Here is a 21,257-nt window from a genome sequence, read left to right as displayed (position 1 = left end):
CCAATTTTCACTTACTTAGACATAACTCCTTTTTCTAAGAAAAGGTGGTAGTGAGGGATGGGGGATAATTGAATTTAAGAAAAATCCTTGTTTGTAACACATAGCAAACTAAGTATAATCTGATAAAGACAAGATCACAGCCAGCATTCACTGCTCTGATTATAAATCAGACTTGGTTTAGACATAATTTTGTTTTGTGCTTTGGGGTTATTCAGTTTACTTGCTAATTGAGTTTTCTTAAACTTATCATCATTCACAAAGAACTTCATATATAGGCATCAATAAGCCAAAATTTAGTACTGAATTAATATTAACTTAAAAATATCCACAAATCCCTCATCTTCATGCCACTCCAAGAAGATGGCATGTAAGCAACCATTCTGTCTTACAGCTGTGTCTACACCACGCTATGTTGACGCAAGACGTTGTCCCGCCGACTTATCTTCTGCCTTTCGGGGAGATGGAGTACAGACGTTGCAGGAGAGCGCTGTGCCATCTACTTAGCTTGTCTTCCCCAGACCCGCTAAATCAACACCACTGCATCGATTGCAGCACTGCTGATTTAGCCAGAAGTATAGACAAGTCCTTAGTAAAAGCAGCATTATTTTTCAGACATCTTCTATTGACTCTCTCTGCTGGTATTCTGAATGGGGAAAACGGGATTTGTGATTGACCTTTTTTCTTGTTCCTGTTTGAGAGTTGTTTGGTGAAAATTCTGCAGATCATGATTTTGGTTTTGTGCATTGCATTCCTGCTTCGTATTTCTGCTCAGCATAATTTATTCTGGGTAAATGCTCAAAAATGCTACATAGTTTGCTGAACTTTATTTAAGTTCTTTATTTTTTTCCTTTTCCATCCATGGCATAAACAGTACTAATACATTGTGTAACCAATACTTGACTTTATTTTTCACGGATCCTTAGATGAAAGAGGTATCCACCCAGAAATGTATATGCCCTTTTTTTTTTAGTATTGGAGGGGAAAAGTGATTGAGGGCATTTCTGGTTTAACAAATTGGTATTCAAGATTGTGTAGGTGATACAATATTAATATGTCCTTAAGTTTACTGAACAGAACAAAATTTTAGTTAAATGTCTGTGGAGTACCCACTACTATGGCATCTTGGTTGTTGAAGGTACAGTTAAACCAATCAAATCTTTGGAAGACCAGATGGAATAAATTGTAGGTCTATCATGATGTTTGTAAACAAGACCTTGTAATCTGATAGACCTTGCTTTTTGTGCTAAAGCTTGCTAACCTCAGGGAACGGCTACACAAGAGAGTTTACAGTGGTACAGCTGCACCACTGTAAGCTCTCTAATGTAACTGCTCTAAACCAACGGGAGAAAAGCTCTCCTGCTGACATAGTGCTGTACACACTGGGGCTTATGTCGCTTGGGTTGTGATTTATTTACCTTCCTGAGTGACATAAATTATGCCGACATAAGCTGTAGTGTAGACAAACTGCTAGTCTCTGGTGAACCACCAACACATGCAAGTTATAGCCTTAATGCCCTACCACTGTTCTTGGCAATAAAACTACAAGAACAATCAGAAAGAGCTATCCAGCAGATATTTCCCACCATGATGGGATACAGACAGGTGAACTCTTCCAGATCTCAGACTATTTCAGGATTTATAGATCACCTTAAATTGCACCCAGAGTTAAGTATTTAGCAAGTGCAGAGCACCACTGTAATGGGTTTTTAGTAGTTTCACATATTTTTAAGGTAAACTACTTCCAAGTCACTTCAAAGGTAACCTGAATTAAAGCCATTCCAGTAATCTAGCCTAAAAGTTATAAAAACATAGATCACTATAGATTTTGTGTTCAAGGGGAGAGGCCACCATTGCCTAACCAACCTTGGATAAAAAACTGATGCTATGAATGAATGCCACTTTGTGGGAATCCCAAAGTAGCAATTGAAAGAGTATGAATTCTAAACAGATACCAGGGCCAGAAATACATATTCTGCCCTCATCCACCCATTTCTCCTTTTCATGTTTATTCCTATTAACACGTTTGATTCATTAGTATCTTTGTTAATTTACTTTTGGAGTTTGGCACCAAAGAAGTGTACATTTGAGTATTGTGTGCAAGTTGGTGGTGGTATAATTGCTAATGTTTCTTGCTTTCATTCAGTGGCCATAAACAGATAGTGAACAATAGAATCTTGCATATGAGAACCAGTGAAAAGAAGGAATAATTACAATTGCTAAGTACATCCATCTGTCTCCTATGAAAGAAGAAAGCATGAACACATCAAAAGGCAGTTCCACTATTGCTTGCGTAGTACTATAGATGATCCAGAAAAATTGTATACACCAAATTAAAAAGAATAGTAAGAGGACCAAAAAATGCTATCATGGTTAAACAGAGTAAAAGAAACAGAGGTAAACAGGCATCCTTTAAAAATTGGAAGTCAAATCCTAATGAGGAAAATAAAAAGGAGCATAAACTCTGGCTAGGCAAGTGTAAACGTATAATTAGGCAGGCCAAAAAAAGAATTTGAAGAGCAACTCGCAAATATTCAAAAACTAACAGCAACATTTTTTTCTATAAGTACATCAGAAGCAACATGCCTGCCAAACAACCAGTGGGGCCACTGGACAGTCGAGGTGCTAAAGGAGCACTCAAGGAAGACAAGGCCATTGCATAGAAGCTAAGTTAATTCTTTGCATCAGTTTTCACTGCAGAGAATATGAGAGAGATTCCCACACTTGAGCCTTTTTTTTTTTAGGTGACAAATCTGAGGAAGTGTACCAGATTGAGGTGTCAGTAGAGGTGGTTTTGGAACAAATTGATAAATTAAACATTAATAAGTCACCAGGACCACATGGTGTTCACCCAAGGGTTATAAAGGAATTCAGATATGAAATTGCAGAGTTACTAGCTGTGGTATGTAACCCTTTGCTTAACTTAGCCTCTGTACAAGATGAACTGGAGGGCTAATATAAATCTGATTTTTAAAAAAGGTTCCAGAGGTAATCTTGGCATTTACAGATTGGTAAACCTAACTTCAGTACCAGGCAAACTGGTTGAAAATATAGTAAACAGAATGATCAGACACATGGATGAGCATGATTTGTTGGAGAAGATTCAACTCGACTTTTGTAAAGGGAAATCATGCCTCACCAAGCTATTAGAATTCTTTGACAGTGTCAACAAACATGTGGCCAAGGGTGACCCAGTGGATATAGTATACTTGGACTTTCAGAAAGCCTTTGAACAAGGTCCCTTACCGGAGGCTCTTAAGCAAAGTAAGCAGTCATGGAATAAATGGGGGAAGGTCTTCTTATGGTTCATTAACTGGTTAAGAGACAGGAAATAAAGGGAAGGAATAAATGGTGAGTTTTCAGAATGGAGAGAGGTAAATAGCAGTGTTCCCTAGGGATATGTAGTGGGATCAGTGCTGTTCAACGTTCATAAATGATCTGAAAAAAGGAGTAAACAGTGAGGTAGCAAAATTTGCTGATGATACAAAATTACTCAAGATAGTTAAGTCCAAAGCAAAAGAGTGAAGAGTTACAAACGGATCTCCCAAAACTGGGTGACTGGGCAACAAAATAGCAGATGAATTTCAATGTTGATAAATTCAAAGTAATGCACACTGGAAAACATAATCCCAACTATACATACAAAGTGATGGGATCTAAATTAGCTATTACCACTCAAGAAAGAGATCTTGGAGTCATTCTGGTTAATTCTTTGAAAACATCCGCTCAGTGTGCAGCAGCAGTCAATAAAGCTAACAGGGTCCAGAACCATTAGGAAAGGGATAGATGATAAGACAGTAAATATCATAATGCCATTGTATAAATCTATGGTATGCCCACACATTGAATACTGCGTACAATTCTGGTCGCCCCGTCCCAAAGATATATTAGAATTGGAAAAAGGTACATAGTAGGGCAACAAAAATTATTAGGGTTATGGAACAGCTTCCGTATGATGAGATATTAAAAAGACTGAGACTGTTCAGCTTGGAAAAGAGATGACTGGGGGCAGCAGTGGGTGGTGGTGGTGATGATGGGGGGGATATGATAGAGGTCTATGAAATTGTGAACGGTGTGGAGAAAGTGAATAAGGAAGTGTTGTTTAGCCTTTTAGATAACAGAAGAATCAGAGGTCACCATTAATAGGCAGCAGGCATAAAACAAATAAAAGGACGTTCACACTGTGCACAGTCAACCTGTGGAACTTGTTGCCAGGGAGTATTGTGAAGGCCAAAACTATAACTAGATTCAAAGGAGAATTAGGTAAGTTCATGGAGGATAGGTCCATCAATGGCTATTAGCCAAGATGGTCAGGGATGCAACCTCATGCTCTGGATGTTCCTCAGCCTCTGACTGGCAGATGCTGGGAGTGGATGACAGGGAATGGATCACTTGATGATTGTCCTGTTCTATTCATTCTCTTTGAAGTATCTGACACTGGCCACAGTAGGAAGAGAGGATACTTTGCTAGATGGACCATTGGTCTAACCAGTATGATCATTCTTATGTTCTTAGTTTCCAAACCAATTCTGAATATCAAATTAAAAGTGTGCTGACCGATACAGCTTGTGCCTGAAACTGCTTTGGGTACTCTTGTAGCTGTTGTGCAAGTGGTGAGATTGCAAAATTGCATACGAGTCATCCTTGGTAGTAACATCACCTAAGACCGTTAGTTTTGATGGCTGTAATGCAAAGCTGAATCATCTTGAGAAAAATCTTAGAGTTGTAAGGTGGCCTGTATATCACCTTGATCTCTAGATTAATTTAATACTAGGGTATATTCAAATTCATTTTCAAGGGTGAATCACTTCCTGCGCTGCATCTTAAAATTAAAAAGTATGGGCACACACCGTCACTGACCCTGCCTGGATTTATATCTAATGAAGTAACAGCAGGGCAGAGATCAGCCAATATAGCGTCATAGGCCACTTTCTGCAATGCAGGCATGATCAGGCAGTGCCATTTATGATTAAATAATATCTGTACTTGGCCTAATTCCAAACAGATTATTCACTGAATGTGACCAGAACCTCTATTTCAAACCAGCTTTAGTATCTTACAGTGCCCTACTCGAGGTTGAAAGGTAAATTCTAAACCCCCAACACTTGATCTGTATCAAGTTATCAGTCATCTCAATCCTTTGTTGCTACAGAATTTGAAAAGCTCCCACACCAGTAGCCAATCCATTTCTTGGAACTCTACATCTCCACCAATCAGCATAGTTGTAGTCCATACTCTTGACTAGCACAACATTGTGCCTTTCAGAGGGCAAATCCCATCTATTGGCTAAATGGCGAAGCCTCCCAGAAATATTTCCCAAACCAGATTATACCTATCATCCTATACACCCGTGATACTCAGACTTCAGTCATTCAGGAGCCAAATTAGCAGTCAATATTACCCAAAAGAGCCGCAGTAGTGTGAATTCACCGTTGCATTTACTATAGTACTATATATTCATATTTAAACAGTATGATGGGAAATATTTAGTTTGTTTTTATATATAAAATTCTCACAGCAAAATGACCAAGTATTATTTTATCAACTGTAATTGGTTAATAACATAGCAAAAGCATCCTGATTGGTTAATAACTTGGATTGGATAATAATTAAATTGCACACTGTTTTAATATGTGCTAAACATTGCTGCAGGAGACACATTAAAAGGCCACTTGCGGATCGTGAGTCTCCGTCTGAGTATCACTGCTATACGTTGATTCTTGGGGGAATACAAACTACCACTTGCTAATCCAGAGACTTTTCACCTATTTTGACTTGAGATGAAGGCTATTCGTCTTTAACCCACTCAGTTACCAGTGTAGGCAGCATCTACAGCTGTTGGAAATAAAGTTAGTGTACAGCCAGATGAATCTTTTCTGTCAACTTGATTTCAAACACACCTAGAAAAATTAACCCATTAGTCAAAAATTTCTGAACTGAATGCCTCCTGAAGCCTAATGGTTGAGGACACTCAACACACAAATCTAATAAGTTTTGCTCCCCCACGTTTTTTGGGGAAGTTATAGGAGACTAACAGTCGAGGCTTAGAATGGAATGGCCATTACCGCCTTAATTTATGGTATAATATTGAAATTTCCTATAATAATGTTAATGAAGTCAAGGACATATCACCCTTTATGGCTATCTGCATGTTCAGTTTAAGCTTGTGGATTTCCAGAGGTAAAGTATATGGCCAGAGAATCAAGTAGGGTAGGTTTCTGGTCTGTTAGGTGAGAAGAAATTATTCAGAGGTATATTTTCTGTTTAAATGTAGACAGAATGTTATTTCTCTCCCCAAGTGATATTTGAAGTTTAAGGAATGCTATTTCAAATTATACACCACATGGGTACACAAACTGAGTGAAATAAATAGCTAAACCATATGCCTTGTAAATGCCACTTCTCCCCCAAGAGATCTTTTAGACTCTGCAATTGAAGAGCAGGTCTTTTTTCTCATAAAGCCTCTTCAGTCTGAAAATACACTTAGTGGAGAAGGCTTCCCAGTGGAGTCCTCTAAGTCTTTCAAGGATTTACTGGAATCTCTGCCTGCTAGAACTTTGCTATCGGAACAGTCTTCATATGGTAGTCATTAAGAATCACTAATTATTTCAGTTCTAGAAAGTTAATCTGGTTCCAGTCAGAATATGTCATGAACACCCATAATCTGGCTAATTACTGATGAAAACACTTTAGCATAGATTTCAGTATACCTCTACCCCGATATAACGCAACCTGATATAACACAAATTCGGATATAACGTGGTAAAGCAGTGCTCTTGGGGGGCGAGGCTGCGCACTCCAGTGGATCAAAGCAAGTTCGATATAACGCGGTTTCACCTATAACGTGGTAAGATTTTTTGGCTCCCGAGGACAGTGTTATATCTAGGTAGAGGTGTATTTAGACTAAGCCTATTTACTCAGATAATGATTTCTCTCTCCTTGGTCAGTCAACTAATTTTAATATATAGAGAGTTTTGTCTTTTGTGAATCATTTAGAAGTGCAGAAGCTTTACAGCCCATTCAGTTACTTTGATTTGATTGATGGCATCTTGTTGATTTAGAACAGATGCATTGGCAGAATAAAAGTATGGTGGAGATATCTGAAATCAAACTGAAATATAATTTTTGAAGCAAGTTGGGTGGGTTCCCATTGTAACTGATTTAGCAAAATCCTCACTAAATAATTGTTATCCCTTGTAATTGTCTAAATTCCATCTATATTAGCTTTTTTGTAATTGTAACTTGTTCTCTGAGGTAGTTTCAGTATCCAGTTTTAAAAATGCTTATAATTCTTTTCTTTCTTCCTATAGGCTGTCAATACCATCACTTCATCAAGATGAGTAATAGTCACCCACTCCGTCCTTACACAGCTGTGGGGGAAATTGACCATGTTCACATTTTGTCAGAGAATGTTGGCGGTCTGATGAATGGGGAGGAGTATAGTGATGTTACCTTTATTGTAGAAAAGAAACGTTTTCCTGCACATAGAGTGATTCTGGCTGCTAGATGCCATTATTTCAGGTGATGTATTTCTTCTTGTCCAGCTTACAGGAAACTTTGTGTATGAAATATACCCTGGGAAGTTCAGAGAAATACTCCCATAATCCGCTATTTACTGAACATGACCTTTCTTGTGTGAATGCTTCCCAGTGCATCAAAGCATTGTGGCCAACTGTAAAAAGCTGGAAAATACCATGACATCATAATGTTTTTGACTTTCATTAAATTGAGCTCTCAATTTACAGATTAAAAAGAAATAAACTTCAGAACACAAATGGGATGATGTAAATATGATGTTGGTTTCCTCTGTAAAGTAAAAGTGTAAATACAGGTAATGTGCTTGAATCATAGGACTGGAAGGAACCTCAAGAGGTCATCTAGTTCAGTCCTCTGCACTCATGGCAGGACTAAGTATTATCTAGACCATCCCTGATGGGTATTTGTCTAATATGCTCTTAAAAATCTCCAATGATGGTGGTTCCACAACCTCCTTAGCCAATTTATTCCAGTGTTTAACCACCCTGACAGGTAGGAAATTTTTCCCAATGACCAACCCTAAACCTCCCTTGCTGCAATTTAAGCCCATTGCTTCTTGTCCTCTCCTCAGAGGTTAAGAAGAACAATTTTTCTCCCTCCTCCTTGTAATAACCTTTTATGTATTTGAAAACTGTTATCATGTTCCCTCTCAATCTTCTCTTTTCCAGACTAAACAAACCCAATTTTTTCAATCTTCCCTCATAGGTCATATTTTCTAGACCTTTAATCATTTTTGTTGCTCTTCTCTGGACTTTCTCCAATTTGTCCACATCTTTCCTGAAATGTGCACCCAGAACTGTACATAGTACTCCAGTTGAGATCTAATTAGCATGAAGTAGAAAAATTAGTTCTGGTGTCATGCTGTAACAATTCTGGTTCTGGCGGGACCCAACTGAGAGAGTCAATTCAGGACAAATTGCTTAAAGCAGGGCAGTTACAGCCCAAGGCTGGGGTTTCTGTGCACACCAAGGCACACCAAAACAGCCAAACAGAGAAGACTTTGGTTTTACCCCACTGGTTAACCACAAGTCACACAAGCAATTCCCTTAGACACTCCAGTTTCCCAGTGCCACTCATTATGGGGACAAATGGTATGAAAACCAATACCCCAGTAAAAGAAAAGAGGTTCTCTCAATCCCAAAGGACCAAGCCCCAGACCCAGGTCAATATACAAATCAGATCTTGCCCACAAATAATGCTGTTGCCAATTCTTTAGAATCTAAAATCTAAAGGTTTATTCATAAAAGGAAAAAAGATATAGATGAGAGCTAGAATTGGTTAAATGGAATCAATTACATACAGTAATGGCGAAGTTCTTGGTTCAGGCTTGTAGCAATGATGGAATAAGCTGCAGGTTCAAATCAAGTCTCTGGAGTACATCTCTGGGTCATCAGTCCTTTGTGTAGAGCTTCTGTTTGTAGCAAAGTCCCTCCAGAGGTGAGAAGCAGGATTGAAGACAAGCTGGAGGAGCTGCAGCAACTTTTTATAGTCTCTTGCCATGTGATCTCTGCTTTCTTTGTCCCAAAGACAAGCTGTCCATCACATGGCATGGAAAACCTCAGAGTTCTGTCAATAGGCATGTCCCTCCATACCTTGCTGAGTCACAAGCTGTGTCTGCCTTCTTTCAATGGGTCAGTTGTATAGCTGATGGTCCTTAATGGGCTATCAAGCAGACTAGGCAGATCTGACACCTACTTGTCGGGGGGGTCACCCAGAAGCATAGCATAAGTTTGAAATACAGGCAGTATAGAGCCAATGTTCATAACTTCAACTACAAAATGATGCACATATACAGATAGCATAATTATAACCAGCCAGTCATAACCTTCCCATGGACACCTCACACGACAACCTTTGTACAATATTTGCTGCAAATATATAACAGTGGTTACAACAGTGATCTATACAGTTACAGATTTTGTCAATAACATCACACATGCTTACAACACTCCTGCTAATACATCCTATAATGATGTTTGCTTTTTTTACAAAAGTGTTACACTGCTGATTCGTATTTAGCTTGTGGTCCACTATGACCCCCAGACCTGTTTCCGCAGTACTCCTTTCTAGGCAGTCATGTGCCATTTTGTATACAACTTATTTATTAAAAATGTTTAGTTTTAGCCTTTCTTGCTGAAATTGTTCATTTAAAAGGCTCTGTCTGCTGCCATATGACCTAGGAAAATACTGCATGTTTTAAAAATTGGGTTGAAACTCATGTCTCATTTTAACACAGCAGATCTACTTCCCATTCTTAAACTGTACATAGTAAAATTTCAAGATAATTCTTCTCTCATATGAATGCCAGAGAGGCTAGTGATTAAACTAAGATGTATGTGTACAGATTGCACAAATTACCTATCATCTAGAGCAGGGGTCTCAAACTCAAATGACCACGAGGGCCGCATGAGGACTAGTGCATTGGCCCGAGGGCCACGTCACTGACACCCACCCCTTGCTGCCCCTGGCCCCGCCCCCACTCCACCCCTTCCATGAGGCCCTGCCCCTGCCCCACCTCTTCCCTGCCCCCATTCCAACCCCTTCCCTGAAGTCCTCAGCCCAACTCTGCCCCCAGGCGGTGCAGGAGGGGTGCGGGGTGTGATGGGGGCTCAGGGCAGGGAGTTGAGGTGCAGGAGGTGTGTAGGGTACGGCGGGAGCTCAGGGCAGGGAATTGGGATGTGGGGTGCAGGAGGGATGAGGGATGCAGCAGGGAGTTGGGGTGTGGGATGTGGCAGGGGCTCCAGACAGGGGGTTAGAGTGCAGGAGGAGTGCGGGGTGTGTTTGGGAGCTCAGGGCAGGGAGTTGAGGTGCGGGAGGTGTGCAGGGGGTCGGGGTGCAGGGTGCGGCAGGGGGCTCAGGGCAGGGAGTTGGGGTGCAGGAGAGGGGAGAGGTGCAGCAGGGGGTTGGGGTGCAGGGTGTGGCAGGGGGCTCAGGACAGGGGGTTGGGGTGCAGGGTGCGGGCTCTGGCCTGGTGCCGCTTACCTAGAGCAACTCCAGGGTGGCAGCACCTCACTGAAGAGAGAGGCTCAGGACTAGGGCAGAAGGACAGGGGAAGGGCAGCCTGCCCTGGCCCTAGTGAAGAGGGACACTAGGACCTGCTGGAAGCCGGCAGCCTGCAGAGCAGAGCGGATTCAATGTGTGCTGCAGGCTTCTGAGTCACCTTGTGCTGCAGGCTCCCGGGCAGTGAGGAAGCAGCAAGTGGGTGCTGGGAGACACTGCGGGGGTGTGTGTGCCCGGGGGTGGCAGGTGCCCCAAACATTGGGGAGCAGCGCACGGGGAGCTTAACAGGCACAGAAAATAACTCGGGGGGGTGCGGGTGAGTGGAGTTTGGCGACGACAGGAAGTGGGGGGGGGGCGTGGGGAACTCCACGGGCCGCAGGGAAGAGCTCCGTGGGCCGCGTGTTTAAGACCCCTGATCTGGAGAAAACATGTAGCAAACTTTTTGATTCTTCACAAGTCTCATTACCTAGGATTCCAAGACTGTCCTATGCTACAGTTAATGGATAGAGCAAGGAAAATGGGCATTTACACTCCTGGGTTCTGTTGCCAGTTCTGCTATTCTTTCATAATATGAGCGTCAGCAAGTCATTTCACCTGTCTGTACTTCTGCTTCCCCAACTTTCAGTGGGGCTGTGCAGGTGTCACTAAGGATATAATTTGGTCTGAAAGTTCATTATTGCTGGTGGTGATATGTAAGTAGGAAAGAACCTAACTTAACTGTCAGATCCCAGGCTAAATTTTCAGAGCTGAAATTAAAAAACAAAACAAAAAACCTCACATCCCATTCTTTTTACCTGTAAACTGACTAAACTTGATGTAGAATAATTGAGATAATGATGAAGAGACCCCACAGTGCTACTCCTACGTAGACACTATCAGAGTAGAGCTGAATTTTAAGCTGTCCACATTGCTTCCATTTCAAATGTTCAAAACGATTCTTTTTCATTTTATGTGGCCTCTTCTGAGGAGTCATTGCAAATATATCTTCATTTATTCTTTCACCTGGCATTTGGTTGCACTCTAGGCCGCTTGATTTATTTACTTTACTGTTTAAATATATATAATAAGGCACCCATTATTAGGGTGCAAGTTTCTCACATTTTCTTTCTGTTTCTAGAGCATTATTATATGGTGGAATGAGAGAATCTCAGCCTGAAGCAGAAATCCCTCTTCAGGATACCACTGCAGAAGCATTTACAATGCTGCTGAAATATATATACACAGGCCGTGCTACATTAAGAGATGAGAAGGAAGAGGTACTCCTGGATTTCCTGAGCCTGGCTCACAAATATGGATTCCCAGAATTGGAGGATTCCACCTCTGAGTATCTTTGCACCATACTTAATATTCAGAATGTTTGTATGACCTTTGATGTTGCCAGTCTCTACTCACTCCCTAAACTGACTTGTATGTGCTGTATGTTTATGGATAGAAATGCTCAAGAGGTGCTCTCCAGTGAAGGCTTTCTGTCACTTTCTAAGGTGAGTCTTTGTAAGTTCTTTTAGACATGTTGGTTGTGGTCTATAAAAAACACTGTGATAAAATGCTAATAGTGGTCTGAAATGAAGAAAAGAGAAGTATAGGCCAAGTAATAGGAAACTGTAATAGTAAGGTCAGTTAGCAGTGAAATTGCATTGCTGGAGTTACTCAGGTCAAGATGAGATGAATAACTAATACTTTGTAGTATTCTATAAACATTGTGGTAATAAAGAGAACCTAAAGATCTTTCCTAAATGTAATATCTATTGAGCTAGTCAACTGCGACCAATTACAAAAGTTAAACATGACTCTTAACAGGGCATTGTCAAGGGTAGGAGCAAAATATTTACCTTCTTTTCTTATGTATGTTTTCTTACATATTTGTAAAGTCTGCACTGTCCGTTAAACAGTATAGTCTGGCATTTGAAGCCTGGCCAAAGTGTACACAGTAAAGGCTTGGAGGAGGGAGTTGCAAAGCTGGCATAAAACTCAGTTTATGTTCGTTCTCCTGATCCTAGGGCTCCTACATGAAGGATCATTCTCCCAGCATAACCTTTGGGCTGCTGCAATTTACACCAGCTGCTAACTGTCCCAATGGGCGGAAACCACAATTGTGGATCAGTGCAGTGTAGGGGTATTCTAATTATGTCCCGTTCTCTGGTCACACACCCTACATTGTACTAGAGGTAGTATATGAATGTGCATAGGAATCTCTGTGGTAGCTCTGTGCCACTGGAGTTCTCCCATGCGCTAGTTCTCCCATGCTTGAACCTTCTGGGCTGGATACATCAATGGTACAGTGCCAAGTGGCTACACTGCACCAGAGGATTTAGTCCTAGATTATTATTTTTTTTTTTTTAAGCAGTAAATGCTCCCATATTGTTTCATTTGCCTCAAAACTCAGTATCGGTAACCCAGCACTCAAACCAGGGTGCATGTGAAATAGCAGAATTTTTTTTGTAAGAATGCAAATTTCAGTTTCAAGCTTTCAATGAGTGGTTATAAAGGGATATTAAAACGTGTATGAAAAATATTTCAAGTCCATTTTACTGTAAAAAAATACACTGATGTTTTTGGCAGGTTTAATGAGAACATCTATTCTATGAATAGGGACCAGAGACTTTACAGAGCTAACTAACTCGGTATCTGGTTATAGAGGAAATTATAATTGCTCCCCCACCCTTTTGACACTGAAGTCCTCACTGTTAACTACTTGATGCCAGATATAATATGTCAACTAAGAATGCATCAGTGTAGAATGGAACAAACAGCAGACTCCTTGACCAGGAAACATGCTACCTCCTTTACAGTAGCTGGAGTTTGTGGGAAAACCAGTGCTGCAGGAGGACTTCCTTGTTCTAAGGCTTGTTCCTACTTATACTGTCTGCAAAGTGAAAATGCAAAAAGTTGTTCAATTCTGGTTGATTTCATTTTGCAATCAGTGCGTGTTTGTGCTTCTGTCCAGGAGATAGGGCTATGTGAATTTTTTGTGCAGCTCGGCCCCAAAAAAGAAAGGAGGGAAAGAGCTTGGAGTGGGTGATATAAAACCTGCATCTAATTTTCACACCAGTGATCATATAGCTAAGTTCAAAGGTGTGCTACCAAAATTTTACGTTAGCAGCCCACTATACTGCCAAATCCAAAAATCACCTTTATTTACTCCTTGACCCATCAGCACTGAGAGTTTAAAGTACATTGGGATACAATTAATTTGAGTGGCTTGACACACTTACACACTCTAAGCCTTGTTCTGGTGGTGGTGGTGGTACAATCATTACCTATTATGTAAGTAGAAAATCTAGAATTCTTGCATAAGTGATTAAAATGAGTGAAAGCAAGTAAGCTATAACTGAATACAATACTCAAAATAAAAACCGAAAGGCCAGGGAGGTTGCTCAGTAAGAATATCATAGTGAGACAGTAGTGGTTTCGCCTCTGACCAAGAAGGTTAGGATTCAAGTATGAGGACTTTGCCTTATACTTTGATCTGACAGTGCAGGGCATTCACTCCTTTGGGGATGTTGCTCTGTTAGAGGTGCCATCTGCTGGATAGGCATTAAACCAAGGTCCTGACCAAAATTCCTTTTCTCAGTAAAATACTTTTTAATGCCCTGGCTACATCTGAGCTACTTAATGGCTGTAATGTTTGTCTACAGAGTCACTGTCCCACTAGTATAATCAAGTTTTGAAAGAGCTTTTATAGCTTTATCAGTTAAAGATCTGTTAATTTTTGCTATGTTTTAGACATGAATTTTCTTGGATGTTCTCTATTTAGGCTGCTCTTCTGAATGTTGTCCTGAGGGATTCATTTGCAGCACCTGAGAAGGATATTTTCCAGGCTTTGATGAACTGGTGTAAACATAACCCCAAGGAGAATCATGCTGAAATCATGCAGGCAGTACGCTTACCCCTGATGAGTCTGACAGAACTACTAAATGTTGTAAGACCTTCCGGATTGCTGTCGCCTGATGCCATTCTGGATGCCATTAAAGTTCGTTCTGAAAGTCGGGACATGGACCTCAACTACAGGGGCATGCTAAGTGAGCATCAGTATTTTTTAAACTTGTTGGGGATGGACTTTCAAAATACAACTGTTCTATGGCGAAGGCCCTGCCATATCAACAGCCATGAAAAAATGTGTCACGGACTGTGAAATCTGGTCTCCCCCTGTGAAATCAGGTCTTTTGTGTAGCTTTTACCATACACTCTACAGATTTCACGGGTGAGACCAGTGTTTGTCAAATTGGGGGTCCTGACCCAAAAGGGAGTTGCAGGGCGTCACAAGGTTATTTTAGGGGGTCAATCACCCTTGATTCTGCGCTGCCTTCAGAGCTGGGTGGCTGGAGAGCAGTGGTTGTTGGCCAGGTACCCAGCTCTGAAGGCAGTGCCCTGCCAACAACAGCACAGAAGTAAGGGTGGCAATACCATACCGTGCCATCCTCACTTCTGCACTGCTGCGGGCAGTGGCTCTGCCTTAAGGGCTGGGCTCCCAGCCAGCAGCCATTGCTCTCCAGCTGCCCAGCGCTGAAGGCAGCGCCACCACCAGCAGTAGTGCAGAGGTAAGGATAGCAGTACTGCAACCACTCATACAATAATATTGCGATTTCTTCCCCCTTGCAACTCCTTTTTGAGTTAGGATCCCTACAATTATAACACCATGACATTTCAGATTTAAATAGCTGAAATCATGAAATTTATGATTTTTAAAATCCTATGACCATGAAATTGACCAAAATGGACCATGAATTTGGTAGGGCCTTATGTATGGATTTGTAATTTATCGGTAGAAATGAGTGGTATATTACTAATTGGAAAATACCTATATAATTAAAATGCTTAAACCCAACACCTTGGGAACACTTGAGAATATCTGAAATTGCTTTAAGTGAGAGTGAATTTTTTATCTGGCCCTGGAGGCAGAAAGAGTAATGAAAAATGTAGCTGGAATAGTTTCCTAACTTCCATTTGCTCTTTTTCTGAAGAATTGCAATGGCAGGGATGACAAACATTAAATAGGAAAATATATTAACTTCTCATAGTCTAGATGTTGCTTTAGCATGTAAATTACAGCAGAGTGCATTTTTATCAAAATGCTTAATTTTTCCTCAAGGAAAACAATTTGTAGAACCTTTATATCTAAAAAGTAATCAAACTTTAATGCAGGCATCTGTCAGATTTTTAATGCTAATTTTGTAATAAAAATAATAGTTTTGCTGTTTAGTTTCAAAATATTCTGTATCTGATTTTTTTCTCTTCCCCTTTTACATTGTTTGCTCACATAATGTGTAAAATGAAAATCAGTCTCTGCAACAGAGAGCTTACATTCTACGTATGAAAAGAGAGGAAAGCATTTCCCTTGTGATCGCTGTAATAGGAACCTGTCTCCACCATTGTACTAGATTATTTGTATTATTTGTGAATCAGGTTTTAACCTTTTACAGTTGGCAAAGTGTTTTATAAAAACATTTGTGTGCTACAAAGTAACAGTTACATAGCACAGAATATTTACCCTGCAATTGAGAATAATATTGAATACTCTTAGAGAATATTCTGTATTGTGGTCTCTTAAATCATGTGGGAATGAGCTTTCCATTATGGAAAACTGCTTTTTTTAGCAGCTGTCCCTTCAGGTTTTTCACTTTGGAAACTACAGGCTTTACTGATGCTCTGCATTCATGTTGGGATTTTTTTCAATTTTGTCATAAAGTGGCATTCTTTTTATAGTACTATGAAATGGAAGTTTACAAAGCCTGGATGTTGCCTGCTGATTTCCTTTTCTCTATAGTCACTTGGCCATTGATAGCAGGCACCGAAGCTCATGATTTCTCACCCTGTCAGTAATGTAGCTATTTTAAGAATTGAATTCCAGTGGCTTTTCCTTAAGTACTAAGTTCAAATTAAACTGTAAACTATCATCAGAAAACTATTCACTTCAAAGTATTAAATAATGCATCATGAAATGTCTATAGAGTTAGCCCACTTAATTATTACTACTTTCAGAGAATAGGCAGATTTCCAGAAACTTCACAAACAGTTCAGGATAGAAAGACGATTGTAACAAATCCATGTACATTCTCTCAAAGCGGAGGCTGCTTTGTTCTGCACAAGCCTTCCTCCTGTCAATAAATATCTATGTTTCAGCCTTATGGCCTGAGACACCACGTACTAAATAGCAAGCTGGACCTAAATTTTGCAGCAAGCTCCATGGATTCTGCAGCAGCTTCATTTAAATCTTAACACGTTTGAAAAATTAAATATGAACTTAAGTAATACTGGAAACAGTAGCCTGTTATGTTAAGTTCAATTTATTTTTATGCTGTCCTCTCATGTTTAGTCTTCAATATGCTTGTAAATATTTGTATTGACAATACAAATGCATCGTACAAAATTAGTGTGGGGTGGGTGCAGCTGGAGGTTGTGACAGGTGGATAAAAGACAGGTAGGACTTTTGGCATTTGTGGAAGCAACAGAGGCTGTTTGTAATTATGGGGGCAGCATCTTAGCTGGGTGTTTCTGCTAACAGGTTGGTCAGTGTTGACATTTTAAACTACATTATCTAGGTTTTAGACCTAACACCACATTGAGATGAATTGGGAAAATGTACACCCAAAAGCTATTGTCAGCCTGTCTGTAGAGTCAGGAAGACAACACAGTATTTTGCATTCAGATCATGTTTTCAGCATTTTCTTTACAATTATGAGGGATAGAAACTTTTTTTTTTAAAGCAACAATACTTTATCTCAATGTTTTTCAACCATATATCTCAGTATTTTACAAATGAAGTTAAGGATCATTATCTCCAACTATTTTGATAAGACTAGATTTTGTTGCACAATTCTGTGGCAAGGGTTGGATTTTGCTGCTTTGGCAGACAAGGGGCCCAACTTGTAGGCCTTGATTCAAAGACCATTGAGCCAATAAATTCCCATTAACTTCATTGGCCTTTGAATTAGGCTCACACAACCCTGAAGCAACCTGAAGGGTTGTGTAGCCACCAAATCATCTCTGCTAATTTGTTTGTGCTGTAAAATCATAACTGGTAAGCAACTTTTTCTTTCTCCTTTTAGTACCAGGTGAGAACATTGCAACTATGAAATATGGAGCGCAGGTTGTAAAAGGGGAGCTGAAGTCTGCTTTGCTAGATGGGGACACACAGAATTACGACTTGGATCATGGTTTTTCCCGACACCCGATTGATGATGACTGCCGTTCTGGCATTGAAATTAAACTAGGTCAGCCATCGATAATCAACCACATACGAATACTACTCTGGGACAGAGATAGCCGGTATGTGACAAGTCACCCTGATTTAAGAGAAATTAAAACTGATTATATCCCACCTGCCTCAATGAAAAAATATTGAATTATTAACTTTTATTAAATGCCTATAAATTGCACAATTTCAATAACATATCATGGTTGGGATAGCATTGACAACTTGAATTTAAATGTTTAACATTTGAATAGGCTTATGAGGGTTTTTTTGTTCATACTTGTTACTTATGTAACAAGTCACTTTCACTTTGCAGTGTTAAAATGACTATTATTTTAGTCATCTGCATGCTTTAGTTAAATATATAAAACTCCTTTTACTAATAACTGCTTAAATTATTAACATAATTTTAAACAAGCTGTTGATTTCTCTCCATTTATGCTGTCTATGTTTCCCATTTGCACTTAGATAATGACACTGGGCTGGTCAGTTTCACTTTCAGGTTCTCCTGCAGTGACATGATATTCTTGTGTTTCGGTTCACAACACTGCAAGAGAATTTTAAAATGAATTATTTTGGTTAAAATAATATCATTTTAATGAAAAACCTTTCGGTTTGTGTTAGGTTTGTGACAGTAACCTATGTGTGGTAAAATTGCCCAGATTGGTGATTACCAAGTTATGAATATAGTTCTTAAAGACCTGTTTAAGGAGACTTATGAAATTTGAATTGTCACTGCCCACGTAACTAATGTAACCCCCTACCTCATTTTATTCTTGCTGCTGCATGTTCTTAAAAAATCAAATTGCACACAAGTTTAACAGTTGGGTGACACCATAACTTTGGAAATTCTGAGCCTTATTTTCTATTAGCAAAAATATATCAGTTTAATACTAGCTATCAAGAAGGGTTTTTTTATTTTATTAATAGTTCTCTAAATCATACAGCTGTTTGCAAATATCTTTATTCTGTTAAGCAAGAGGAAAGTTACCTTTTGTTTTTTTCACAGAGTATCGCATTTAGTATACAACAATGAAGAGCTTCTACATTGAAATGCTTCCGCCAACCTAGTGTTGTCTGCAAAGGGACTTAGGTCAACTTAACTACATTGCTCAGATGTTTGGATTTTTCACACCCTGAGCGATGTAGTTGGTTTGATATTATTTTCTAGTGTAGACCATCCTTGTGTTAAACTAATCCCAGGTCTTTAACAATATACAGTCAGTAAATTGTCACCCTGCCACTGGATTTTTGTAACCAACTCTCATTATTTTAGAATAGAAAATATTAACATTACTAATTCTTTCAAATAAACTCACTTATAATCTCAAGTGTAGTTATTGTTCTTTCAGAATAACATATACTGATTTTAAGAAGGTACCTGTTAGTTTAAAAGCTTAACTTTTATTGTTGAGCAAAAGTTCCATCAACTCAGGACTACTGGAATTTGTGGTTTTTTCTTTCTTCCTTGGAAACACTGAAAGGCAACGGATTTAAAGCTTCTAAAGAAATACTTTTTAGTCAATGCATAAATAACCTATTGAACTAATTGTGACACGATATGAACCAACTAAGTAAAAAACTTTGTTGAATTCAAAAAAGGATTAGATAATTACATGGATAGAGGGGCAACAGTACCTAACTAGTTCAAGACTGATAAAGAAAATCAATGAAAAATATGTTATCACACAAAATAAACTTACATTTTCCAGTTAAGGGTTTCAGGCTGACATTTATGATCTGCTAAATTTTCTCTGATACCTTGTTAATATTTCAGCAGAAATAATTGCAGTGCTGGTTTTAAATTTAGCTCATCTTATTACTGGGAATTATTATTTTGGTCATTTTATGTAGTTCTGAAAATATCTTTTAACATATGGTTACATTAAAATTTATTTTTAAAGCGATTTGTAATGCAGCCTCCTTACAGAAGTCTGGATATGGGTCCCTTTTGTGAAAATATATTTTTACATAGACACCAGCTTCCAGAAAGCAGGTTATTTCTCAAATATTGAATGCTTCTATTCTAATTATTATTTTTGGCAATCCACAGGTCTTATTCCTACTACATTGAGGTGTCCATGGACGAGCTAGACTGGATCCGCGTGATCGATCACTCTAAATATCTTTGTCGGTCCTGGCAGAAGCTGTATTTTCCTGCCCGTGTCTGCAGGTTAGTTTATATGCATAATACTATATGTGTATCTTTCCAATTCTTAGGCACCTAAATAAGTGGCTTGATTTTCACAGGTGTTGAGCACCCACATCAGATAGTAATTTCAATGAAAGTTGTGAATGTCACTTATCTACAAAAATCAGACTAGCTCTGTAGATGCATAAATATGAATTGAGTTGCTGAACTTTAGGGAACCCTGTTTGAAAACTTTGGTGCTCTTCTCTCTCTCTCTAAATATATTTACAGCAGAGTTGAACAATAGTTTGTGTATTCTTTTCTCTCTTTTTCTAGTTATAGTCCAGTGAGGTAAGATGGTTAGTGTTTTTTCATTCAATAAAAGTAGCACTCAGCAGCTGTAATTTAGGCCTCTCTATCGTGACCAGTTCTATGGGTTCTTTTTGTAAGTGTGCCCATCAAGATGAGCCTCTTCTCCAGGCAGCCTCCATTATCAGAAGGCTGAAGTTTTTCCTTGAAGTTAAGAGCTAACGAGGAAGTATCTCCTTCCAACAAATCCTAGTAATCTCTACATGAAGTTATCATACCCTCTCCATGATCCTACGCAGTTGAATTTAAAGTTTTTCAGGACTTGATGAAGAGTATAGCCAAGACCTTACAGGTTCACTTGGAGGAAATACAGGAGCTCCAATGCTCCCAAGTGGATATCCTCCCCACCACATCTCAGGGCAAACTAGCACTGCCTGTCAATGATGCTGTCTTATAATCAGCCCATAACATTTGGCAGATTCCTGTCACCATTGCACCCATGTGTATGAAGACTAATTAAAAGAAAGAAAAATTCCAGCCAAGGGCTCCAAATACCTTTTTATCTCACCCTACTCCCAACTCCTTGGTGGTTGACTTAGTCAACATAGCATTCACTTGAAGAAGAGAATGCTTTCTTCCCTGCTGATCAGAGTCCTACTTCTATGGGAGTCTTATCAATGAAGGAACAGAATGCGTGGCTTGTGTTTACCTTGCCTTTTTGCACTCCAGAGCTGAGAGCATAGAGGGCATTCAGGGTGCAGGCGTGGCCCCAATGAACACTGATTTTTCAAAAGAATCTGATCTTGCATGCACAGGATGCGTGAACTCCAAGAGTGGGATCTCTGTGGACAACACATTACAAACCACAGTTCCTGTAAGGTACATAACTGTTCTCTTTGTTTTGTTTGATATATGTGTAAAGGGAGAAGAAAAGGAAAACTTAAGCTAAATATCGGGGTAAAATTCATGACATTCTCTTGGAAGTCCAGTTGTTTGAGACCTTTTTAAAACAGTTTGGACGCTATACTAGTAAATTTACTGTATGAAGTAAAGCAGGCAGAGGGAGCAGATTATTCCTTTTCCATGTAATTT

The 21,257-nt window shown here is 39.5% G+C and overlaps 1 protein-coding gene across 6 annotated transcripts in view; it reads left to right on the top strand.

The window, feature by feature from the left end:
* The window catches only part of BTBD9 (BTB domain containing 9), a 287,268-nt gene that overhangs the window by 12,705 nt on the left and 253,306 nt on the right, over positions 1 to 21,257 (top strand). For 5 of the 6 annotated variants that reach the window (XM_065590545.1, XM_065590546.1, XM_065590547.1 and 2 more), the window contains exons 2-6: positions 7,308 to 7,518; positions 11,651 to 12,014; positions 14,288 to 14,552; positions 17,580 to 17,799; positions 19,779 to 19,898. In XM_065590545.1, the coding sequence (XP_065446617.1) occupies positions 7,334 to 7,518; positions 11,651 to 12,014; positions 14,288 to 14,552; positions 17,580 to 17,799; positions 19,779 to 19,898 (1,154 nt within the window). In that variant the 5' untranslated portion in view covers positions 7,308 to 7,333. The remainder of the gene's footprint in view (positions 1 to 7,307; positions 7,519 to 11,650; positions 12,015 to 14,287; positions 14,553 to 17,579; positions 17,800 to 19,778; positions 19,899 to 21,257) is intronic. The other variant, XM_065590548.1, reaches the window with a different exon arrangement.

Source organism: Chrysemys picta, chromosome 3 (genome assembly GCF_011386835.1).
Source record: "Chrysemys picta bellii isolate R12L10 chromosome 3, ASM1138683v2, whole genome shotgun sequence".
Taxonomy (NCBI): Eukaryota; Metazoa; Chordata; order Testudines; family Emydidae; genus Chrysemys; species Chrysemys picta.
This window is presented reverse-complemented; position numbering and strand designations above follow the sequence as displayed.